This window comes from Polyergus mexicanus, unplaced genomic scaffold (genome assembly GCF_030449975.1).
Source record: "Polyergus mexicanus isolate NDT 795.1 unplaced genomic scaffold, iyPolMexi1.0 SCAF_6, whole genome shotgun sequence".
NCBI lineage: Eukaryota > Metazoa > Arthropoda > Insecta > Hymenoptera > Formicidae > Polyergus > Polyergus mexicanus.
This window is the reverse complement of record NW_027223326.1, coordinates 7,473,621-7,500,271: the sequence shown is the minus strand read 5'-3', so window position 1 is coordinate 7,500,271 and position 26,651 is coordinate 7,473,621. Positions and strand designations below refer to the sequence as shown.

Below are 26,651 nucleotides of genomic sequence, written 5' to 3'. Positions count from 1 at the left end.
AAAAAATATATATATATATATATATATAAATAAATAATATATATAATAAACAAATTTTTTTTAAATGTGATAAAAGTGAATACTTATGTAAATAAACATTCTATGTAATTTTTATTCACTCAGCAAAATTCTTTGGTGTTGGAATTTTATTTTCAATCAGTATATACAATATATTCGCAATTCGAGCTTCAACATGCGTGAAACTCGCCAAAGCGATAGAGGAGTAGAGAATTTTTTTTTTTTTTCGCACAGGTGCGATTTTTCCAAATGTGTTTATGTGTTCTCAATATGTTTATGTGTTAATAATATATTTTTTTCACTGTTCTCAATGCAGTCGTCGACTTTCCGTTCCAACGTTTAACATTAACGTCACATAATCAGCTGTTCTGAGTGTCAATGACGATTGGCAAAAAACAAAGTTAGTTCTGGCACAGATTCGGCTGCTTGTGCGCGCGCGTTGCCATCGCCGTTTCTCGGATAAAATTAAATTTGCCGCGACACGAGAACGCAAAAATTCGGGAGATTCGTTGTCGCCGGAACGGCGACACTCGGGATGACACGTGGGCATTGAGCAGTGAACGAATGAAGAGAGTACGACAAAAATAAAATGATTAACGAAATTGATGGCAAAATTCGACGATCAGTATATTCAGTTCAAACAACTGGACATTCTAGATTAATGGCTGACTTATCCAGATGCAATTAGTGTCGAATTGACGTTAATTCTATTGTATGGGTAAAATTTCAGATAAACTGTGTCATTAACGGAAATAATATATTTACAATATATGCAATAAAACGAAAATAATTAATGCATAATATATGATGGCTCGCGAAAGTATTTTAATATATTTCATTCAATTTATAATTGCGCTAATACTTTGAATATATTTTGTAAAATATTATACGTAATATAATTATATATAATACATTTTTCATACATCAAAAATTATTAAAATTATAAAAATTATAAAAATTATTAAATTTTATTTCTTGGTGTTTAAAGCTTGCCTAATATAATTTCATTTAATTCATGCTGTTTTTGATGGCTTGGATAAAATATAATCTTTTTATCCGTATGTATCAACAACGAGCGCGACTCTTCACCACATATATCGGGACTATTTTCGTTTCATCAAATTTTAATTGTACAAACGTGCATGTAAACACATCGAAACTGCGTCGTTGCAGAGAGAATAATTCAGAGTGTAGGGAAGAAATATTATCTCTCGTAACCAAAACAAAGTTACAAAATAATATTACCCTTATAAATCGCGCTTTTGAAAATTCATTGTGTAATTGAGTCTGATTAAAATCGTCGAACGCGATTTTACACTTTATTTAATACGATTTATCGATTTATCTTAAATTCAAAGATTTTTATACACGTCGTTTCCAGTATTTTTTTTTTTATCGATTTCAAGAAATTTCTTTTAAAAGAGTAAACAAAAAGGTATATTTCTCGTAAAAAGATAAAATGTCGACGGATTCTATCAAGATTCGCGTAACGAGGGTCGATAAAAAAAAAAAAAAAAAAAAAACTATTTTCTTACATCAGCCTGTCAACGCTTTATTTACACAGTTGGTACGTTATAACGATCTTCTCGTTCTCTCTTCCAAATTACCCTTGAAACAAAAAGCTTCACCGAAAACAAGTTGTACCCTCATTATCGCGCGCATTTTACTACTACGAACTGAATTATATAATCCCTTTATGCCTTGGACGGGATCTTCTCGGTGTCAGCTTTATAACGAGATAAAGCTAAACAGAAAACCCGGCTATTCTTTCCGCTACTACTACGTCATCGTCGCCCGCAGGTGAATAGTTGACGGGAGCAGGGGGGTAGAAAAAAAAAAAAAAAAAAAAAGATCGTCCCCGATATGTCGCGGGAGCTGCGACGCCCGATGTTTTATGTGCTAGATAAACACATCTCTTTGAATAATTAAAGATCGCGTTCAAATGTCACGCGAAGACAACAAATTATACAAGTATTCCAGACTTTTTTTTTCCAGACTTCGTACTAGAAGAAGAATCGATGAACTCGCGAAATGACATGACGAGATCGAAATTAAATCAATTTACAACATCGTGCAGTATAGAGGATAAAGATTATTGCATTTTATCCTATTATATTACGATAGCGTGAATGGATTATCATGCTCGACGCTAATTAATGACGTCAGTTTGTCGCCCGTTTCTTCATTACCGTTTATAAAGTGACACCGAATACTTTCCCCGCTGAGAGATAACGTCGGGAAAATGAGATGGCATTCGTTCCCGAGAAATGCATATTCGTATTCCAGGGTTGGGAAGTAACGCGTTACTTGTAACGCCGTTACCGTTACAGTTACTTTTTTTCGGTAACTGTAACGGTAATGGCGTTACAAATTTTATTTGTAACGGAAAAAGTAACTTCGTTACATTTTTCGGTAACGAGTAACGAATTTAACAGTTACTTTTGTCGTTACTTTTTTCAAATTTTTTGATTTATTTAAGATATTATTCTTGCTATTGTGCGTGATAAAATTTTCATCTTAACCGTAAAGCCGTAAGCAAATCGACCAATTAGCATTCTTATTATGTTGTAAAAATGCTTGAATGTGATTGATCAACTTATGGCTCTTGCAGACCAGTGCGATGACGCGACGCGCGATATCCAATGAGAGCTTTATCTTTTCGGAAAAGCAGAGCTCTCATTTACTACCAGTTCTAAGTACCTTGCAACGAAAATTAGAAAATCTCAATAAATCTGACCTTATAGATTGCCATTCATTAGTTGAAGCTATTCAGCAAGGTTTAAATAAAAGGTAACTTATTAATTTGATTAATACATATGTTATTTAATTTTACATAAGGATTTAATTGAAAAATATTATTTTATTTTAAACTATTGATTCAAAAGTATTAATTTCAATAAAACAAACAATGTCGTTTAATTTATTATATTTGATTTTAGATTTCTTACAATATTTGAAACAAAAGAATTAATAATAGCAGCATGTTTACATCCAAAATTTAAGTTAAACTGGTTAACCGGAGAAAAAAGAAAACGTGCTGAAAATTACTTGGAGGATTTATTGGGAATCCGATCAACTGAAAATTCTTCAAAAGCTGGAAAATCTAACGATCACGATGATTTTTTCATTTTTGAGAAAAAAACGGTGCAAAATGAATCTGAACAAGAAGAATTGCAACGGTTTTTAAAATCGAATAATTGTAATATAGAAATGTTAAACGACTATCCAAAACTTAAAAAACTTTTGATTAAATATAATACACCTCTACCAAGCAGTGCATCTGTAGAAAGAATGTTTAGCATCGGTGGCTCTGTATTAACACCACAAAGAAGGCATTTAAATGATGATACTATGGAGCAACAAATTTTATTAAAAATTAATAAAGAATTTCGATAAAATTTAATCATTTATTTTGTAATAAACCTTGAATGAAATCTTGCTTACAATTTTTTAAAAGTTTTTCTTATGCAAAATAATTTATTAGTTTGTATTGTAAAAAAATAACGGAAATTGTAACGACTCGTTACTTTTTAGTAACTGTAACGGTAACGAGTTACTTTTTAAAATTGGTAACGAGTAACGGTAACGAGTTACTTTTTAGAAAAAATAACGGTAACGGTAACGAGTTACTTTTATAAAGTAACTTTCCCAACCCTGTCGTATTCAATATAATTACGAGGAGGCGAGAAGAAGATTGTTACGTATACGCGTGAGATCCATGATAATTTACATGCCGCGAAGACGAATCCGTTCGTGCCAATTTCACCGCGTTTATTTACTCAAATCACAATGACAATTCATGTAATCGCGAACAACAACACGTTTAAGATTTTCATTGCCGGCAATAAAAAATCGCTTGTCATTTTACCTTATAACGTAACGAGATTTTCTAACTGTGCACGAAAACATCTTAATCGTTAAGAAAACTTTGTTGTTTTGAAGTTGACGTTATAACTGTTACGTAAGTCCTGTAAGGTGATTTAAGATTATTTATTTAATAACTCGTGACAGAAATTTGAAAAGAGATAAAAAGAAAGAAGGGGAATAGCTTCGCAAATTGTTACCTTCGTTGAAATTAAAATGCTTCTCGATGACTCCAAGTACTCCAAAACAGAAAATAAGGCGCGTGTAACATTTACATAATCAATATTATCAGTATTATCTACTAATTCTTATTTTCCTAGAGCGAATACACATAGACATATCTATTTCTACCTAATTAAAGATAAAATACTATTTTTTTTTTTTAAGTCTGAACAAAATTTAAAAGTTACTTTAATATCAATTTAATAATATCGATGTAAGAACAAAATTCAGTTTACATTCTAAGAGATAAATATTTTTACGTGCTCGCATCGTTGGCATGATTCCATTATTGAGTTATTCCAATCAATTATCTTTCACCATAATTGAATCGCAAGTTGCCATTTGAAAATCAATTAAAAATTGAATTTTTTGACTTACTTATATAAGTCGACGAACAAGCGATATTGAGGATTGCTCTATACGATCTCTTCCCCCGATAAAAAAGAAAAAAAAAATGGCATTGTATCCCGATTTCATTTTAGAGAGCAGCTGCGATGGAGACCGAAACGTCGAGCTCCGAAACTTGCAAGTAAAAAAGGGAAGCTTCATTAGGTGCTTTTGTAAATAGTGAAATTTCATCTTGTTCACACATGTACCGTTAATTACGAAAGTTTACAGTATCGTGAAAGCTCTCACGGTACGATAAAGAAGCAAGAGAGGTCCGTGAAAATTTTACGATTAAAAATCAATTCCAAACCGGATTCAAATCGATTGGAAGCAAATTCACTGGCAAACGATGCGAGTAATTATAATCGGTCGAGATCTCTCCGGTGGATGCTCACCAGCGAATGCTTGAGAAACGTATCTCACTCCCACCATGTGCACTTACATCGCCTACGGAAACACACTGGAAACACAAGAGGCACCGGACGCTAGTTGGCTGTAATCCTGAGATAGGATTTCTCCTTCCTCTGTCGGACAAAACACACAATCCAGAGATAAAGGGAGAGAATTACTAACTCAGAACTAGTTGGTTAGCAATTTGATGCAACTGGAGTAAAACTGGACTCCGAGGAATTTTCACTGGTCGTCGTTAGTTGTATAGTCGAGAAGAATAAAGTACGCGAATGCTAGGGTCATCCCCTTGCGTCACCTCGACCTTTCGCGGAGAGAGGAGAAGGAAAACTGAACAGTTTGCGGAAACGACGACGAGCACCAGGAGCACGGGGTTGCCTGAACCGCGCGAGGTCGCGTGCGTTGTCGGACTGAGAGAGCGCCGACGAGCTGCCTCCCGGCGAACCCAGAACTGGCGGAGGAGCGAGGAATGTCGTTGTCGTTGTCGTCGTCGTTATCGTCGTCGTCGTCGTCGTCGTCGTGTCATGCTCGTCCGTTACCGCGGGCATGCTCCCTACGAGCGTGTACGTGTAGGTGCGTACATAGAAACGACGACTCGCCATTCCTCCGGAGCTGTCACTTGCCTCACAGCTGTTCGTCTCTGTCGCTCGGTATCGCGCTTGTACGCTTTGGTCGGCGCATCTCACAGAACGTCGTCGTCAATCATGCATGACAGGATGAGAGAAGGAAAGGCAGAGGACCGATGGGGGAGTTTTAAATCGTAACGATATCCGATTAAAATGCAATAGTACGAGTATCAAAGAAAGAGAATTTAAAAAAAAATATGCTGCCCGAGAAGCGTCATGCACGTTTCAAATTTTAATTATCCTTTCGTCACATTTAAGATCGATTCTTGAGAATTATAATTGATAATTGATAATTTATACATAATTGTGTAGTGGAAATATTTATTTATATTTACATATATTTATATATAATACGTATAAGTTAATGAATAAAGTTACTTTTCACGTATTTCAAAGAATAACAAAAATGCAGATGCATCGAAAAATCTTTAAAAGCGTGTTTTTAACCAAGTATATTTTCGGCTTTTTGATTTTTAATAGCTAAATAAAATTTATAATAAAATTAAATATTTATTGATATTTATAATAAAATTAAATATTTAAATTCAAAAAAATTATATATTCCCGGTAAGAAAAGGAAGCGCCACCGTTGTTCATTGGAAAATGACAGCGTGGATGGCCCCGTGGATGGGTATATCCTGGACCAAAGATTCAACGCTGTTGCGTTACACGGTGGGATATAGGATAAGGGCAGCCCTTCGCGGAGCGTAAAAACAAATTAGATAACGCAAGATGTAGTTGCCGAGGGATCGACTTTCTCCCCACGTGTTTTAGAGCTTCGTCGAGATGGAGCAGCAAGTTCGCGCTCATCTGACATATATCATACTAGACGTAAAAGTGTATCGTCGAGTCCATACTAGTTTATCTCGAGCGGGAAACCAAGTTTCAGACGGGTGATGTAGCCGGATTAAGAGAAATGACCAAAGTAAACCTGGATTAGTGTGTTTAAAGCGCGAATTAATATTCTTAACTCGTAATCGCGATACGATACGTCGCGCGACGCATGGGATCTCTTCGACACAGGTTAGGTTTTATAATTTATCAAATTCTCGCATCACAACAACATTGTGCAAAATATGCCGAGGATTAACATCCCCGAACAAGATAAATTTCCACTTGGTTAACGATATTTAATTTCATTAATATTTATCTTTTTTATTAATATTTAAGCACCAAATGTAAACACGATAGATGACGATCTATTTTATAGAGCTGATAGAATGACTAATTAAAGATCGTTTATTAATGCTGATATTTTATAATCAATAATCTGTCGATTATACGTAGAACATATCCGAAACGTATCAAGCGTATCAATTTTCATAGCGCCCTATCTGCGTAAATTGAATTTACGAAATAAAATCTGTGTTTTGATAAACATGAAATATTATTCTATCGATTTTCGAGGATAGATGTAGAAACATTGGCCGAAATTTGAGCTATTATTGAGGTATAGAATTTTATATAATTTATATATTTAACGATATCATTTTTTCATTTATTTGTGAGAAAATCGACGAAAAACTATTGTTTATAAAATTTTATTGATACGTTCAACGCGATAATTGCGTTCGTGTATATTTTCTTTCAAGTGAACGATGATCGTTCAAAGGGATTTGAACGATCTCTTACGAGAACAAAAAGCTTAAAGGTAGCGGCGAGTCATTGTCTATTTAACCGTTTTCGATTGACGAGTAGTAAAGTCAAACATTTGGCTTTGAATGTAAGCAAAATGTGCAGAAGAAAGGAATCGAAAGAAACGATATATATCGACAGAAGGAATATCTCTCTTTCATGGCATGCATCAAGATTATTTTAAAAATTGGAAGAAGAATATCATCGAGAGAGATATAAAGACATACAAGAATTGTTTCAAAAAAAATTTCGTACGCGTTATTTTCGCCTAAATAATGCCTAAAAAATTTTTCAAAATATTATACAATACATTATATTATCTATATTTTGTTTATACTTCAAGCGTAAAATCGCTTAAGTTACGAATTTCATCGATATTAAATAAAAAGGGGTGAGAATGACATATATCATTCTTCTTTTCAAAAAGTTAATCACTTTCTGCTGGTGATTCGACGTGAAAATCTTATTTTTTCGAATCTCATGAAACGAAAGACAAATTTAATCGAATTAAGGTAAACATAGTAATCTTTGCGATATCTCGGATCAATATGCTCATAATCCGGTAAGAAACGAAGATTGAAGCGTCAGAAGTTACTTCAATAAATATTTTCACGTAGCAATTGGTCATAAAGCTTGGCAACTCGGATATCATGAATGTGAAATATCTCTCTCTCTCTCTCTCTTTCTCTTAACTGGCACGATACATAATTATTGGCGCAAAAAGATCTCGGGATGACGTCAATTATTATAATATAATCATTGAATTAGAATAATTTTGAACATCAATTTATACGAGATTACGTAGTTCGAGATCGCGTACGCGACATCGCATGACGTTGTACATACAATATATAAAATTGTTAAAATAAACGGCGGTGACAAATGTTTACTATGTTACTACTGGTTGAAATCGACCACCCACGTTTATGTTAATTTTTATAATAATATAAGATAAGGTAAGCGTAAAAAAAATTATTTCTCCTCGCGTATTTTTATAATATAAAAAATTTAATTAACCAGTGTACGCTACTCCCATATTAATTATTATCATGCAAATAACAAAATAATGTAAAAATTGTGGAAAAATACGTATGAAAGATACATTTTCTTTTTAGGTAAGAGATTTTTTTTTTAAATAACTTTTTTTTATCGTGTTACTAATGAGCATTTTTCAATCAAGTGTGTATGTAATAAAGAACGAAATTCATACGATTTTCTTTCATTCAATTATTATACAATTGTATCAATTTTCTGCATAATCGTAAATATGAGATCTAATAGACTATAGACTCACCGATCATTATTTCCCTCTCGTCCTCCGATCCACTCATTTTTCTCCCCGAAACTTTATTAATTATCGATGATCGATGATCCATCTCGTACATGTAAGTTCATATTTAAAATTCGACAGTCACACGATATTTTTCCCAACACTCCTGGTACGTATTTATTTATTTGAAAAAATAACAATTCTAACCGTCGTAAAAAAAAAAGCACATCCGCGATATTTATATATTATAAGTTTCTCCCGATATATAATTATAATACTTTCGATCGCGAATATCGACTACTGATTTATATGTATTTGCAACATTTACACTCGCGTAACCACAATAATAATCGTCCGATGCTTCCTTGTATCGCACATTATTTATTATCACTCGCGATACTTTATATTGGAACACCATGTCGATCGATGCAATTTCCCTTGATACTTTTTCACCCTCGACGTTCCCGAAATTCGCGTAAACACGATTACCAACGAACCTGTACCATAAATGCGCATTGTTATTCGCATTCGTAACACTCACGTAATCGTACACGACGATTACTCTTCGATAACTGCGGGGACACGTGTCACTGACGCACACGTGTGTGAGAGAGACAAGAGCCCGACTTAATCCAATTACGCACTGATTACATTTCTCACACATTGATTAAATATCGATCATTATTATATTCACGAGATACGTTTGACAAGTTCGTTAATTTCGCTCGCTCTTACGGAATTCCTCGTCAATATTGACACAACGCGACGATATAGTTCAATGATCGATCGCCGTACAAATATCAGAATCCTTCATCGATCGAAAGAGATAATTGCTATAGTTAATATTTCATTTATATGTACGCGCAATTACTTTTCTATCAATGAGAGAGATCGAAAGCACGCGCTCGGTAGACTGATCTAGACTGATCTAACACGACAAATGGAATGTTATTATATTTGTACGAACGTGAGCTCGCGGTCTCTCTCCCTCCATTAACACCGGGAATCGTCCTATGTGTCCTTTTGCGGTACGTGTGTCAGTAAGAAAAACATATATATATGGGTAAAAATATTCTTTGTAGAACTAACTTAGCATCAATGAAATCACGAATATACCAGTAGCAATTGTGCGTGATAAATTTTATAAATTATTCCATAATAATTTTTTTCATTCTAATAAAATAAAATACAAAATTGAAAAAATTTCAAGCATGTGAGATATGAATGACTACACAAAATTCTCGTATAGAGGATATAACAAAAATAATAATTTTCTCTTCTAATATTTTTGTCGAAATAAACTAGATACTGCAATTCGTAGAATTATGAGACGAAGAGATATAGCGAATATTCGATATTAAATTCGATACGAATTTAATTCGCATAATATTAATTCATAATATTGCTTCATATGCATCGTTCAATCAGTAAAAAAAAAAAAAAAAAATGTATGTGTATGAATAAAAGAATTTCTTTTCTAAAACTTTAAATTAATATCAATCAAATAAGAAATAAACTTGGGACAGATATGTACGTAACGATTGATAAGTATTATAGATTAATCCACAATTAATTTTCTCATTCCAATCAAACAAGATACAAAGATCAAAATAATATCAAGCATATGAAATTTGAATGATTACATAAAATTTTTGTATCGAGGGTATAACAAAAATAATAATTCTCTCTTATAATCTTTCTGTTGAAATAAATAATAAATTAGATACCGCAATTCGTAGAATTATGAGACGAAGAGATATAACGAATATTCGATATTAAATTCGATACGAATTTAATTCGCATCATAGCATTCCTTCGTATACTTCGTTCACTCACTGTGGCATTCGTGCTTTACGATACGTCGTTTCCACGTGTGATATTTATATACGTGCGTTGCGAATGATAAATTCTCGAAATGAAGTACGTGCACTATAAAATCTGAATACTATAATGCTGGAATAACGCGAGTCGATAAAATTCTCGAGCGTTACACGTTGTAGAATATGCATAATCACTACGTGACCGCGATAATGTTTGTTTGTTCCAACGCATCTTAATTCTTTAAATAAATTAATTTCGCTCGAAAATTTCATGAGTAGGTATAATCGGATTATCTATTTTTTTTTTATCATCTCCCGCAGATATGTATAAATAAGCTATTACGAATAGGTGTCAATTAATAAGAGAATCATCAATTAATGAAAAAATTTGTTCTATAACCTGTCAAATGAAAAATTAAAAATTGCCAATTAAAATATAAAATTTCTTTTATAATCGAAAATTTTCTGACATTTCTTTATTCGAAGAGGATGACGCACTATGAAACCTCACAAACTTCCGTCTCCTAGTAATAATATTAATATTATATTTTTGAGCTGCTTTATCCCACCCGAATCACTTTATATTTGACTTGGATTATACATGAAATTCGCTACAATCACGAACAAAGCTTCCCCTTGGGAAACCAAGGATTGCGAATTGAACAAAAAGATACTTCAAACTTGATCTCTTGTATATATAAGAGGATTGATACGTGATCATATATTATGACATAGCATAAATTCTATATACGATATATGCATGTTTGCGAATGCATAATTAAAATTATATTAAGAAAAAAAAATACATCGAATATAAAGATCGAAAACAATAATATTTATTTCAATATTCACACAACGTAAAACGAACAATTCAAGAAAATGTTGTGAATAAATAAAATTCGATATATACAATATATTGATATAAAAAATAATTTTTTTCCAAATCAATTTATCCATGAGATTTTTAGCGGAAGTAATATCTGCATGTTGTGTTTGCGCTATATAAAATTTATTATCACTGAAGTGCGCACAGATTTGATAAGTCATAATTTGTTACAAAGTGGTTTAAATCTAAATTGAGGAAAATATAAGTGATAACTTTAGCCATGATTACTATCGCGCATTTTTCGTTTTTACTTTGCGATGAATTCCAACAAAATTCATGTTTCGCTATCGCGAATATTTTTTAAATATTCATAAAAGAATTGATTACATCATTCAGTAATATCTTCTATTTGAAAATATCCATTTTGCTTTCTCCACATACGGATATGTATTGGACACATTACGGATGTAATAAATGTTATTATTTTATTAAAATTTTTAAACTGCATTAAAAGATATTCCTTTCTTCAAATCGATAAAAGTCTGTGAAAATTCATCATTGGGGCATTACTAATTTTAAATGCAGAAATTGAAAATAAAGAAGCTATTAAAAAAAAAAAAAAAAATTAAAAAATAATAATTTTTTAAAACGGACTATGTTTTCCCAATCAAATAATAAAATTTTACGCGCATATTTAATATTTCGACTTATTTACTGGGCTAAAATTATTGTTAGAAGCGATTGCAAATTTAACAATATAGAATATTTACAATATGGAACCTAGCTTATCGACTCTTCCTCGAGTAAAACTGGAAAACGGTGTAAAACGGTAACTCCCACAGCATCGATCTACTGAATATAGCACAGAAGACAAGTTGCATGAAATCCAGACTCTATCGCGAAAGATGGCGGTACTATGGTCGTTTTATCAGCTGATATATACCGATAAGTTACCGCAGTTCCGAAACTTTCACAAAATAGATCACGCCTTATTGCTCGATAATGTTATCATTTCATAACAATCATTTGACGAGGCAGTCCTGACGAAGATGTTTTACAACAATTATATACAAAAATAATCTACGAGAAACATTTTTTATCAAACTCTAGTTAAAGAAATTTTTAAAAAGTCTCATAATGATTTAAATAATGATTAAGATATTATATTTCGCATATAAAGATTCCTTAACTATTTTGGAATCGATATTTGCTTCGTAAAATTTTGATCAAGTGTTATTCTTTTTCACTTTTCGTTCACCCTCCCCCCCATCCCCCCACCTAAAAAAAAAAAAAAAAAAACTGGATTAATAAAAAAATCTTGTAATTTAATTAATTGCAAATTATATGCAAATCTTGCATCCTGATCTCTCTCGCAATGTCTCGATGCGGATTTTCGAAGAAATCCGGGTCATCTTATAAAGGTCGCCTCGAATACGATGCAATTTTATTCTTGTCCCTATCTCGAGAGCGTTTTAGCTCCGGTCGAAAACGTATTCTTCCTGTCGCACACGCGACATGTTTACAGTCTCGCCTGTGTGACTGTTCATTTTAGCCGATGAAAAATATCTTATCCCGACAGATCATGCGGCGATTGTCATCATGCGATTTGTTACCACTTACCGTAACTCGTGCCCGACCACCGTCCATCCCCTGCGACGCCTCCTATCCTTCCGGCGTAACATTTCCGCTACGCTGAGCCTCTCCATTACGCAAGGCAAATAATTTCGCGGATTTCTCGTCCCCGCTCTTAAAACGCACGCACTTTTGCCGACGAGGACGACCGCGCGATCGTCGACTTGCGGCACAATCACACGCGAAACCGCGTTAAAAGCGACACGTGACGTCGTCTCGCCTCATCAAAAATTGTAGCTCGTTTATTAATCCCAGATTTCCACTGTGGATTCCGCAAACGAGACGAAGTACAAGATTTCTGACAGGCTTTGTGCACGCAATTATAAAAAAAAAATAAAATAAAATAAATAAATTTTTCCTAAATTTATTAGTTTATCAATTATTTATTAAAAATCATTGCGTATAATTAAGCTTGTATGCCATATGAGATAGAATTTTGTAAAATTATCGCATTAAAGAAATTATTGGTTTGTTAATTTTTATTAGAATCGATCATTGTTTCCGTTAATCAGATTAGCGCATATTTCAAAGTGATTCGAGCAATTTATTCATTTATGTATTATGTAATCGTGTACGTATCGCCGAACGATTTCGATTGTTATATTGATGATACGATTAATTGGCGGAGAGATGCCGATAAACGTTTCTTACATACGAGTACTATATCAATTTCGAAACTTTTACAAATGTATCGGAAATAATTTGGAAATATATTCACGAATACGCACTTTTTCACAACATGTCACTTTATTGCACGTAATTTATTATATACTGTCTTGGAACGGCAAAACGACTCCGCGTTGTTTGCGCTAAACGATCGAATTTCAGATTTCAACACTGAGTGTTCCTAGCGTTTAATATATGTACATACGGAATCGTCCGGTCAATTAATCTAATTAAAATTTCTGATTAAATCGTCGATTGTTGAATAGACGCGGTGAAGCATCTGGACATCGCGACGCGCCACATACGACTGAATGTCGTATTGTATTTATAGAGCGACTCGAATTATTTTGAACACCGTCGCATGCTTTTCTCACGTATACGTAGTTTGTTCGATTTTCGAGTCACGACACATGTAAATATCGTGGTATCTTTTTTATGCCTATTTTTTTTTTTTTTTTGTATCATCTCTTATCCGATATAAATGTGGCCTTTCGCATTATTAATTTCATCGCTGCTCTTTCGTCTCTTGTCTATAGTTTCACCGCTAATCATTCTTTAATCATTCTTTACGAACGACTTTTATTCATGTGTGCTCAAAATATTTCATAAGAAAAAAGAAAAAAAAAATACTGTTAATACATATACAATTTATCTTATCTTGCACACAATATTATTATAACGCTAACCGCAAAAACCGTTTATGATAAAGACTGACTTTTGGCAAGAGTGCAAAAGGCATTATCTAAGTCGCAGGGACTTTAATCGTGTACTTTTTAATCGAATGCACGCAAGATGATACACTTTAATCTCATAAGTAAGATACATATACATACATGTAAATAATCGAATTGAGTAGAAAAACTTTCTTTCAAGAATAATTAATTTGATATCTCTTGTGCTTATCTTGCACACATTCCTCTCATTTTTAACTCTTCTCATCTACGCTAAAAATACATTAATAATTTATGGATAAATTGGTCATTTTCTATATTTACGAAGAACTGGCACATGTCCATAAATATTGAATCATATGTGTTGAGTAGCTATAAATTACTTAGATATTTTTTTTAACCACTCTATAGAATAAAATTTCAGTTGACTACGAGGCACGTGTTGTACGTCGCAGCATCCGGCGTGTTGCACTAATATCTGCCAAAGTTGTGATACATATTAACTAATGGTAGCTATCAATTTATTGTCTATTAGAAAATGAATTGTGTCAACATCAATCTCTAATGAATGTCCCCTATGTCCCAAGCAATGAACAGATCTTGTAATTCAGGATGCCAAGAGAGCAAGCACCGGATAATTATGTATTTTCTTAGATCGATCTGTAAAAAGAGAAAAAAATCGAACGAGACGCAAGGTCGTCGGTTATTTAATATAATCGAGACTTCTCGGCGGACGACGCTGTCTCACATATAAATCGTGGGTGTCGGCTGGCCAATTATAATGCCCGTATTTTGGGATTCCAAATATCTTTCGTGCACGCGGTGGCCAACTTTAACGTGGAAACGCGAAACGTCACGACGCTACATTTTTCTTACATTTATGCACGAATTTGACAGAACACGGTGAATCGTGAACTGTTATAAACTACAGCATTTAAGATAATCGCGAAATTTTTCTTATTAATATTATTCTGTCACATAAATAAACATATATATTTATGATATTATTATTATTCTTCAACCCTCATTTAATAAGGATAAATCTCTTACTTCAGCGTAAATAGCTTATAAAGCATCAGGGAAATTAGGGGAAACTTGTATGCAATTAAAATTAATAGAAGATTACCAAGTAAAATATGCTATATGTAATATTTTTCTCTACTCAGAGCGAATTTATCACAAATATATTTAAAATTTTATAAGAGATTGTAATATTATATCATATTCCTGCTATGTCACGAATGCCGAGGATATTCATTTTCATTGCTATAAATATGATTTTATCATATAAATGCTAAGACAGTTTGCTAGAATAATATTGTTCATTATTAAAAAAAAAAAAAAAAATTATATATATATATATATTTAAAAATGCATAAAGTAATAATTTGTGAAATTTAAAATGTGATTTTAGAAAACAATTAATTTACAGTTTTATGCTTTTCGTTCAAATGTAATCTCGATGATTTCACTTTTAACAAAATAAATAAATAGATTTAAGGAGAAATAGAATTTCGCTTTAAAATCTGAATTAACATATCAATTGATTAACGACTAAAACTTCGATAGCTAAAACAAAGTTTTCAAATAAGCTTCGACGGTATCCAAGCCGCAACTTCGTCGCAAGAAAATACTGTTATTTCGTAATAAAATTGCTATTTTTTATCATGCAAGATGGCCAATAAATATATATATATATATCCGCAAAATAATGTCTTCTTCCGACATATTCGTGAAATATTGGCCCCGTTCCGAAATAATAATAATAATAATACCAAAGCACAATATATGTCATAAAAGACGATTATTTTTACTGGTTAATAGAATTAATTTATAAAACATGTGGAAATTATTTTCTATAATTTATAATAAGTTCTCTCTGCTCTAGAATTTTTCATAAACATAGCATGTTTTCTACATTATTTATAAGATCTGTACTTAATTGTTGAAAAACATATTGCGCAGAGACTTCATACACAAGAGACATACGATGCGCGGATAGAAAAGGTGGTGAAGTTTATAAAAATGATAGTAAAAATAATTAATCAATATATTAACCCTTTGCCGCAACATCTTGCCCTGACACGATCGCGCAAAGAGAAACAACTACGGCGGAAATAACTATGTAAAAAAGATAATAGGGTGAGTCAATATTTTTTCGCTTCATTAAGCAATCTGAGAAGATTTCTTTCTGTTTTTTTTTTTTTTTTTTTAAATTGATCTGCATCTGAAAAGAAAAAAATGAAAACCAATAAACTTATAAAAAAAAATTAATTACAAACACAAACAATGTTGACGCGAAAAATACACGTTGATCTTTTTTTTCTCATTGATAGATCTTTTCTTTATAACTCCCTCATTGAAAGTCAAATATTCAATGCGATATAACCATATATTTTATTTTATTTTAAATTAAAATTGTTGATATTTTAACACAAATATAAAATGCATGCATGTCTTAATGTTAACAACAATTGCCACGTACATTTCGTTACATCGTCTATCGGTAAAAGTGCAGCGATGCGCTACCATCCGTGAATGTCCGACGAATTTTGCAGAGTTAGCGAACATTATCATCTGTAGCAAACCTTGCACAGTTTCAGATTCGACTAAATATTTATATTTACATGTGCGTTAAAATTCGAAATATTTCTTATCGATGCATAATGGAATTGTGTGTCCTTTAATAAAATGTATTATAATAAACCATTTTTTTACACCCACAAAACTCACTCTTAGATATTCCTATTTCATCATGAATTTTATTATAATTCATATTTTTAATGCTACTTGCTAATTGCTGCTGAATATACATAAAGGCTATCCTCGCGCGAAATAACAATATTTTTTGCACGTACGATGGAAGTAAGCAAGTACGCTGTAACGCTGTGCAGATTTAATAGTGGCATATAGTAAGCAGCTCGTGTGAAAAAGAAAGATAATGTCGCACGGTCACGCTGGCGATAGCACACACGAGCATTAAAATGTAAATGAAAGCGGTGCGGAAAGAGAAGGATACAAGACAGGTCAACCGCTATTCGCGATATAGCAAACTTCTTCCGCGACTTTACACAACCAATCCGCTTCTAAGAGTCTCTTGCTAACACGGCGAACAAATACAGCAGATATTCGGCACGAATTGCTCGACTTTGTCGAATGGCAGTAACGGCAAGTTTTATCATAACAAATACGCAAGATGCTTCGATCTCGTCCGGAAAAAAGTCAAATATCAATTTATATATTATTGTATTCGATCATGTAAACTATTACAGTAAATATATTTTATCGATAATTGACATAATATATACAATATATCTTATAATTTTTTAATAATTAAAATTTTTCATCAAATTGTATTACAAGATACATCCTTTATCGAGCTTATAAAATTTTCTTTCCTGCAAAATTTCAAAAAATTATGAAAAATTTTTACATGTGCAAAAATCCTTTAAATAAAAAAATCTGTGTGAAAGAGAGGCATTAAGAAAAATGCCATCGATTCTGAATTAATTAAGAAGAATCTGCTGGTAAAAGGGACAGAGTGATGCTTCCAAAGGAAAGTGTCTGTCTCTCGTATACGATTTTCTCACTAGCGTTTAATTTAATATCACAGTCGTCCGCGTAGAGAATGGCTCTCCGGTCTTGATCTTCGTCATCAATTATTCTTATAAAGGGGTCGACGAGATGCATTTCATCTCGACGGGGCGATGCATTCAGAGATGCGCCTTCCTTATTGAAGATCTTTTACGTAAGGATATCATTTTCCCGCCAACACAATCCCTCCCGCGATAAATTCCTCGCTGAGGAATGTCTGAGGACTCGAGTCACGCGCGGCACCGTTTATACGCGAACGGTTATACACGGTGTGTTACACGAAAAGCCACTCCGCGACCCATTATGCAAATTGTGTCTACGAACAGTAAAATGTATGCAATCGCACCTTGAAATAATCGTACGGCGGTGACGCGTGAAGCTGAAGCTAAAATAGTAGCTACCGTATTTCATTCCAGAACGTGAATTAATTCGACGATCGAAATGCTCAGCATGATTGATGATTCGTTCGCGTAAATCCGTAATCATGGTCGCCGGTATTGGTGTCTCCCGTACATAAACGATCGTGTATAAATGATCGCGACTTGAAGAATAGCCGCAGGAGCGAGTATCAGCGAGAGGAGAATGGGGAAATGCATGACACAATTGCGCAAGATACACGTCGTCGCGAACTATTCGCGATTATAATTTATTTTGGCGTTAAGTTTAGCATAAATGCTCTAGTTAGGAATGGAGCGAATATTATGTAAAGTAGCGGTACGTCGTGGGCAATTCTTGCTGAATATTGCTTCTTCCAAAGTTCTCTCGCGCGCATGCGTCGGTAAATTTCTATAAATATTTAAGTGCATTGATATTATATTTGTATCTATTAAGTTAATTTCTTGGTTTCTTCCAACCAACTGAAATAAGCTTTAACGAGCCCTATCTGAATATTATGGAACGAAATATTAGAATAGAAACATAAAATGTATGAAAAAAATTCGAGAAAATTTATAACGATATATTTATGGAAAAAAAAAAGGTGATAAAAGTTAAGATTATCATATATTTTTTTCAGTAATTTTTTATCTAATCAAACACGTTAAAACGGCGATATCTGAAAACAAAGCGATAATCGTGCAAGTACATTTTTAATTCCCGTTTTTGAAGAAATTGCCAATCAAAACCTAGATAATTGCCTAATATCCGGAATCGCGAATTCTCTTGCTATAATACGATCAACTCCGTATGTCCTAGGCGTTTTCGCAAGTTTGTGTGCCTTCCATCGTCCTAACGTAATTTATTTTACCTCGCACGGTGACGTTCAAAGTTGTGTCCGCCTGTTCTAAAAGTTTAATACAATGGAAAGAAAATATTTTTCGCGAAAATTTTAAATAATCGAAAACCAATAGTGAATAGAGTTTACCAGAATTCCATAATATCTTTTTATCGATAGAATAAATCAATAACGGCATGAAATATATATATATATATTTATGATAATATTAAGCATATATTAAATTCTCTTATCGAAACTAAATGAATCAATTTTTAATCCTGCAAGAGAAATTTCCGCCGACTTGTTTCCTTAAGATTTCTTTCACGCAGACTGAAAATTGATGTCTTCATATCAAATATTGTGAGAAATATCCCAAGTCTTGACGGCTGAATGGACACTTACCCGGAAAATAGGGAGATCCAAATTTGACCCCTGGCTTAAGTGATATATTTTCTAAAAGAAAATGTAATATTACCCTTTAATAGCAATATTAATTTGTCTTATAACCGACAAAATTCTATTTATTTATTATATATTGTACACACATATTTATATCTATTGTATTTATAAAGAATTATACAAAAATAATTTTGACGTTTTATGATTAAAAAATGCGTAATTTTGATTATAATTATATATCTTTATGATACCTATTTAAGTAAATCTAGTAACTGAACTCGAAACTTGTAATAAATAATTCATGTGTAAGATCAAGTGTAATATCACATTGTTAACATACATTAAAAGCTTTCACGCCATTATCAGCGAGAACCAATCTATTCCACAAATACCATTAATATCATAATAGTACACACGTTAATTGCACACCTCATATACAATCATCAAAGGTACAGGCTTGTATCGACATGTAGATACTACGTTAACCCTTTCAGTGCTCGCGTTATTGAATGGCGTCAAAGGAACAAATACAACATGACGCGATTGCGCCGCATGTCCATGACCGTATATCAATGCCTCCTGATTTAATCCTAATCGAAATGGTTTCGGGTTACGTGTAGGTATCGATATCCGCGAAAATAATTCCACCGAACGAAAAAAAAAAAGTAAGGCGTAAATCGAGAAGAGATCTCGCGATGAAGTGCCAAGAAAATAACAACCGCGTCCAGCATCAAGAGCTGTTAGGCATGTCGCCAATCTGCGTCATGCTTATTTCCAAGGACCGTGAATTTTGGGGGAAGAGCGGGCAGGCAGGGATGCAGGGATGCCGATATCGCGGGTAAGTCAGCAAGGGAGGGGTAGGGCTAGTTGTGCGATGGGGGTTCGCGGCGAGGTGGGGCCAAGGTACATTTCGGGGTCGGTCGATACCGTTGTCCGTCGAAGCGCCATCGCCACGTGCTTCGCACCATGCTCTACGCGATTCCGCGATCGAAAAGACATCCGACAAACAAGTTTCTTCTTTCCCCATCCCCGCGATTATTCCAGTCCTCTACCTGCATTTAGATTAATTCATTCGCAAATAGTCGAGTCTCGATTCCCTGTAATTTTCTCATAATTTTCTCAAGTCTGATGGATAAAATCGCGGTTAATTATCCGAGTATTATTACTGCAATTTTGGAAAGTTAGCATCGAAGATAAACAAAGTAACTAAAAAAGTATGTACGTTACAAAAAAAAAAAAGTACACTTTTCATACTCCAAAAATTAGGCTATTTTTAAACCGCTAAAACTCGACGAAAAATCATCGTAAGACGAAAAATTAAAAAAGCATTTCGATTTTAGAAATCTTTTTTTATCTTTCTTGTTCTGTGGCTTAAAAAAGAAATTGTTTTGTTCCTTAAAATTATGTATTTTTGACACTCTGCAGCTCGATGAAAAAATTTCTCTCAACTTAACTTCCATAAACTACAATATTTAGCCTACAATATGCTTTTTTAAAATTTTCCTACAATTTTTTTTAACCGTATTACATGATTTTGAAATTAAACCCGTATTTTCTAAAAATGAGAAAATAAAAAAATATTTTTAAACTATCGCTATCATGTCACTGTTGAAACTTCAAATTTGCAAAATGCTATTCGAATTTTTTTGTCTACCATTAATTTTTCCCCGAGAATTGACATCATTTCTGAAAAAACAGATTTAGTTTCAAAATCATATAACTCAGTCAAAAAAAAAAAATCGTAGGAAATCTTTTAAAAAACCATTTACAGATTTCTGTATTTCAAAAATACAGAACTTTAAGGAACAAAACAATGTGTTCTTTTTCAAAGCACAAAATAAGGAAGATAAAAAATTTTTTTAAACCCATCGATAGGACGTGTTAAAATTAAAACTTCAAGCTTCAAGATGCTTTTTTAATCTTTTGTCTACGATGATTTTTCATCGAGTTAAAGGGGTTTGAAAATAGCTCAATTTTTAGGATATGAAAAATGTTCTCTATTTTTTTTAATAGTGTATACTATACATATAAATCGTAAATTCTATTTTATAATATAAAGTCGCGTTAAACATTTTTAGAATATGCACTTCTAAGCTCGCTCTCTTGAAAAGTCTCTATCTCTCTCGTTAAAAAGAAGTAAAAAAAAAATTATACCGGAAATATACGACGAACGGTCGATATTGCCGTTAAAGTTTAATGCGTCTGTCGGATTACTACTACGTAGAAATGAAATAGAAAAAATTATACGAGAAGTATATAAAACGGTCGATATTGCCCTTGAAGTTCAATGCGTCTGTCGGATTATTATCTGAAAATGCAACGAGGAGACATTCGCGAAAGCGACCGATACTGTCACATATGGGCATATCTTTGTAATCCTTGACATTTCACAGTCCTTTTGTACGATAAATAGGCGCATTGAATACATAGTATTGCAGATTAAATTTTACATGAATTTGCATTCTCCTCCTTCTCATCGTGAAACAATTTTTAATATACCGATAATGTATCCCTGAATGGCCTCTCAACAAGATATAAATTTACATATAATTATAAGGTAGAAGATTATATATATAAACATGATATAATATAACAGGACAAGCATTGTTTATCAAATATGACAGTTATATTTTTTTTATCCTTCATCGTTCCCTTCTTACGAATTTAGTTTATCACTTTGAGTATTTTATTTTATACTATATATTTTCTACGTTTTCTCGACACTTTTATATCCAATATAATATCTCGTTAATATAAATTATTCATTGTTATATCCAAAACATTAATATTATTATATATTATTTATTATAACTTTTTTATCCTGCAAGCTGAATAATACGTGCTGGATAATACATGTTGGATAATACATGCTTTAAATATTTTCGTATAAGCGATATTGAACAAAATTGAATAAGAAAATTAATTTCCAAATTCTTGACATTTGCCAAAATTATTATTAAATCCTCCTATCGTCGTAGTAAAGACGTAGTTTCTCTAACTATAGCACATAATAGTAAAACTTATTTTAGATAAGGCTATGCACTTTTGAAGTTAATCAATCATTTCTATCCATGTTTCTTGATCTACGAGTCTTCTTTTCAGAAAATTAATATCGCGATACGATTAAAGCTTAATCTTTAAGAAACAAAACGAGCCACTTGCCATCGATAAGGGACTCCAAGCTCGAGGAATTAACCTTGATTAGTTTGAATCTTCTTCGACAAATCTCTCTCATATTTATAGCTTAGGAACAATTTCCGAGCGAATATACACGTCGGATAGTCTCGCGGATATATTCGGCCTCGTTCCGAAGCGCAAGATCGCGTGCGGCCTGTACGTTACTATCGCCGGCGAAAGCTCGAGCCGCAAGCTTTTATAGGTCAAGTTCTCGTTTCGTCTCATAGGAAAAGCTTACGTTCACCATCGATGCGTGTAAAACCACGAGCAAAACCATCATACGTGCGATCTGCCCTCGAATCCAGACCCAACTCAGCTGTCTCGTGATAATCATTTTCCAGTTAATGCGCATCGCTCCTCCTTGTCACATCTTAATTGCAATGACATATGATAGATCGACTCTAACAAAACAAGGAGAAAACGGACGGAGATACGTCGAGAATGAAAATTGCCCTATATTCGCGAGATTAGAAATTCGCCGTTGCAACATGTTTCGCAAGAGAAATAAAGGAGATTTCAAACTTGTAGTAAAGTTGAAATAAAATTCTGGTCCATCTTCAAAACCAAAGACGAATAAAATGGAATTTAGCGAGGATAAAGGATGGAGGAATTACTATCTCGAGTTCGGATGTATCGCGGTGAGCAGGCTTGTATTCGCACGTTGTAAAGCGTTTCAAAGAATGAAACACCAGAACCATTTCGTTTTTAGTGCAAAGCTTCTGCTAGTTCAGACTATAATGAAAGTTTGTACGGAGAAATTTCTTTGGATACATCTTTTCCTCGTGTCCATAAATCGAAATTGGACACGTGCAACATCGTTGTCTGTCGTTGAAAGGAACAATTGTGCATCTGACTCGTATTTCGAATAGCGTTCTGGAATATCCGAGTTTGAAAACGAATTTATTGTAATAAAATTAAAGGTGGAGTTCCTGAAACACCCTCGTATTATATTGTACTACGATTCCACGCATAATATATCATCTTCGTGTGAGATAATTGTACCGAAAATTACAGACTGTGAAATGAAAGAATTCGCGGATGTATCACGTTTCGTGCAATGCTAGACAACGTTAATTATCCACGACGTTAATTATTGAATTGCACAAACAAGGATTTCACCGCAAATCATTGCGCGTCCGGTGATAATACGAGATCGCAAAATTTACGATAACCGGTGTTATGGAAATGTAAAGACCAACAATTAAAATTTTAATGCGCATGAACCGTGCTATATATGCTGTACATTATTATCTCGCAGCAAACATAACTGAAATGTGTATTTTATAATAGCTATATTATATTAAGATATAATTAATTGTAAATTACTACATATAAGCCACACACACACACATATAAAATGTAAATAATGACGTATAATTTATAGTATATAAAATGAAGAAAAAGAAAAATTTCATAAATTATATATATTAAATTTTTTAAATAAGATCAAATGTTGTGGAAATTATTTTAAAAAATCTACAGTGGAACATTGATTGTATAAGATATGAGCAAAATATTGTATGTGTGAAAGATAAAAGGATAATTTACATTCTTTCAAGATCAATCTAGCTTGAAAGTACTAAATGACAAAAGCGATTTTTACCAACGAGATAGAAGATTTTATTTCACCAAATTGAGAATCCCAAACGCATCATTCTCACATTTGGCCGAATTCTGTCGAGTTTAAAGATCCTTACTATCTTCACTCCTTTGCGATTTTTCTCGAAGAGAATTTCGTGAGATATCGCAAATTGTCATTAAATTCGTTATTTTATAAAAATAGTAATAACAAAATTACCATAAAATAATTAGCTGCATTCTTCTTCAGAATGCGAGCAATATTATTTTTCTGAAAAAAAAAAAGAAAAAGTAAATATAATATGTTAACCACTCCCAATAACAGATTTTATATTGTGATAAAAAATTACTTTTGTTCAATCGCACGGCAAAAAAAGGTCATTTAATTAATTGATTCAATCATTTTAATCCATTTCAAACTAATTCGTTTAATAAAACAATCAAGCGGTTTGAGCGACGAAGCATAATTATAGAATAAATGTAATATTTTGAGATAAAAAATTGATTGTGTATGCGTATAGGAAACCACAAACTCGAAACCGCCAAACATGTTCGTCCATTTCCATATAAAAGGAAAAGAGGGATCGTTATAAAATGTATACATATATGTGTGCATATCCACATATATACATATTTATATGTATACCAATTTACAAACGATATTGTAAATTTTTGTACGCAACTGAAATAATCCAATCTCTAAATTAATTTTTAAATATAAAAAACAGTTTAATATGTATTATACATAACATAATTAACAACAAAGAGATATGAATTTTCTTCAAATATTTAATCTATGTATTCCGATATTAAAATTGGTAGATTATAAATTACTCTGTATCTCTGATATTTATACATTATTTATGAAACATTTTCCTTGTATTTCAAAAAAAAGACACAAATATTTTTACTATTCCATTAATAACATATATTGTACATTTTTTTAATATCATCTTTCTTGTATCGGGAGTCGATTAAGATTTTAATTGGCTATACGGACGGAAAGATAACAAAGGAAAAAAAAAAAAAACTTTTACACTGAACTTTTACTCTTCTTTTAAAGTAATAATATTATAAGTAATTTTATGAGAGAGACAGCAAAAAGAAATTCGAATGCAAAGGGCGCCAGATAAAATTCGGTCGAATGTCTCGGCTCTCGGCGAGCCACATCGCAATAATTACAGGAACATTATGAAAGGACAAAAACACAGAACGCACGCTAGAAAGGGTAAAGGTGAAAATGCGCTTGTAGCATACTCTATGCGGTTTTGCCGACGTATGTAGTCTTTTAGTTTCACTGAAAACCACCCGAGGATTGTTCGACCGAGGAATGGGGGAGTAACCCCCATTATAAGTTCTTTTAAGATATATATATATATATGCCCACGCAAAAAAAAGAAGCAAAGGAAGCAAAAATAAATTTCTGCAGAAGAACAAAAAATTTTTCGATTCTAAAAAACGCATGTTTAAGTAAAAGAATACATTTGCTATTGTAAATTCTGACAATTTTGTACATTTTCAATGAAAGAATGAAAGATAAATGCGCGTAAAAAAATTCAGAGGAAATAATATTAAAATTATTTGACATTTACACAAATTTGAAGACTTTAATGATATGATACTGGAAAACATCGTTACACGCCATCGTCAAACATGACACGAAAATCAAGTTTCAACTTTGCGATGTCTAACACAAAACTGCAATTCGAACATCGCGTCGGTCTATCAACCATACGCAATAATACAATACATGGAGCATAAAGATTTCGCTAAGAAATTTAAAGCGCTCGGGAAGTGTTTTGCGAGATATTTAAGCCGGTAAAAAAATAAATATATAAAAGTATTAAAATTAAAACCTTAAAAATTACAAAGTTGTTTCAAATAATAGAATTAACATTCTGTATAAAAGAAAAAAAAAATGTATATATACGTATTCTATTTATCAGAACTTATTATAATCCATTCCGACTTTACGTATTTCAAACAAACTTTAATTACGAGCAAGCTTCCCAACTTTGTTTCTGTTAAGAAAAATTATTTAAATTTCAATATTTGGATAAAATAAGATGCACAACATGCATTTAATTAAAACTATTTTCTCTGTACGAGTGACTCCGCTTTAAAGAAAAACGAACTAACTCATCGGCGGAAATGTAATCGGGAAACAAGAAAATTGGCTGCGTCAATCCAGCGTTTACTCGCTGCATATGCACGCTTTTTCTAAGCATAATTAGATTCAACGAGTAGACAAATGGTAATTTAATTCCGCAAACATTATACCTGCCAGTGTCAGCGTAGCCGTGTCATGTGTATGATATAATATTGGGTGATTGCATAAGTTCGTGCCCGATTTAAATATAAACTTCAATAGATTATATTTTAGAGATAACACTTTTATTAATCAATTATATAGTCTCCATTCTTTTCTACAATGGTTTTCCAACGATCTATAAGCTTGTCGATTCCATTTTTGAAGAAAGAATTTGGTTTTTCTTGAAAAAAGTTTGTAAGGTGGTTTTCGACAGCTTCCTCGGAATTGAGATTTTTGCCATTTAAACTATTCTGCAAAGACCGGAACAGATAAAAATCTAAAGGCGCAATATCTGGAGAATATGGCGGGTGCTGCAGAATTTCCCATTGCG

The 26,651-nt window shown here is 32.8% G+C and overlaps 1 protein-coding gene across 13 annotated transcripts in view; it reads right to left on the bottom strand.

The window, feature by feature from the left end:
* The window catches only part of Dnc (phosphodiesterase dunce), a 264,924-nt gene that overhangs the window by 136,677 nt on the left and 101,596 nt on the right, over positions 1-26,651 (bottom strand). For 5 of the 13 annotated variants that reach the window (XM_070297078.1, XM_070297081.1, XM_070297082.1 and 2 more), the window contains exon 1: positions 4,887-5,294. The exons of 6 other annotated variants lie outside the window; for them this stretch is intronic. Coding sequence is in view for 1 of the 7 variants with exons in the window: in XM_070297094.1 (XP_070153195.1) it covers positions 12,697-12,782 (86 nt within the window). In the remaining 6 variants the exon portion in view is untranslated. Of the gene's footprint in view, positions 1-4,886; positions 5,295-12,696; positions 12,967-26,651 lie in introns of those variants that run through there. 2 more of the 13 variants (XM_070297094.1, XM_070297080.1) reach the window with 2 other exon arrangements.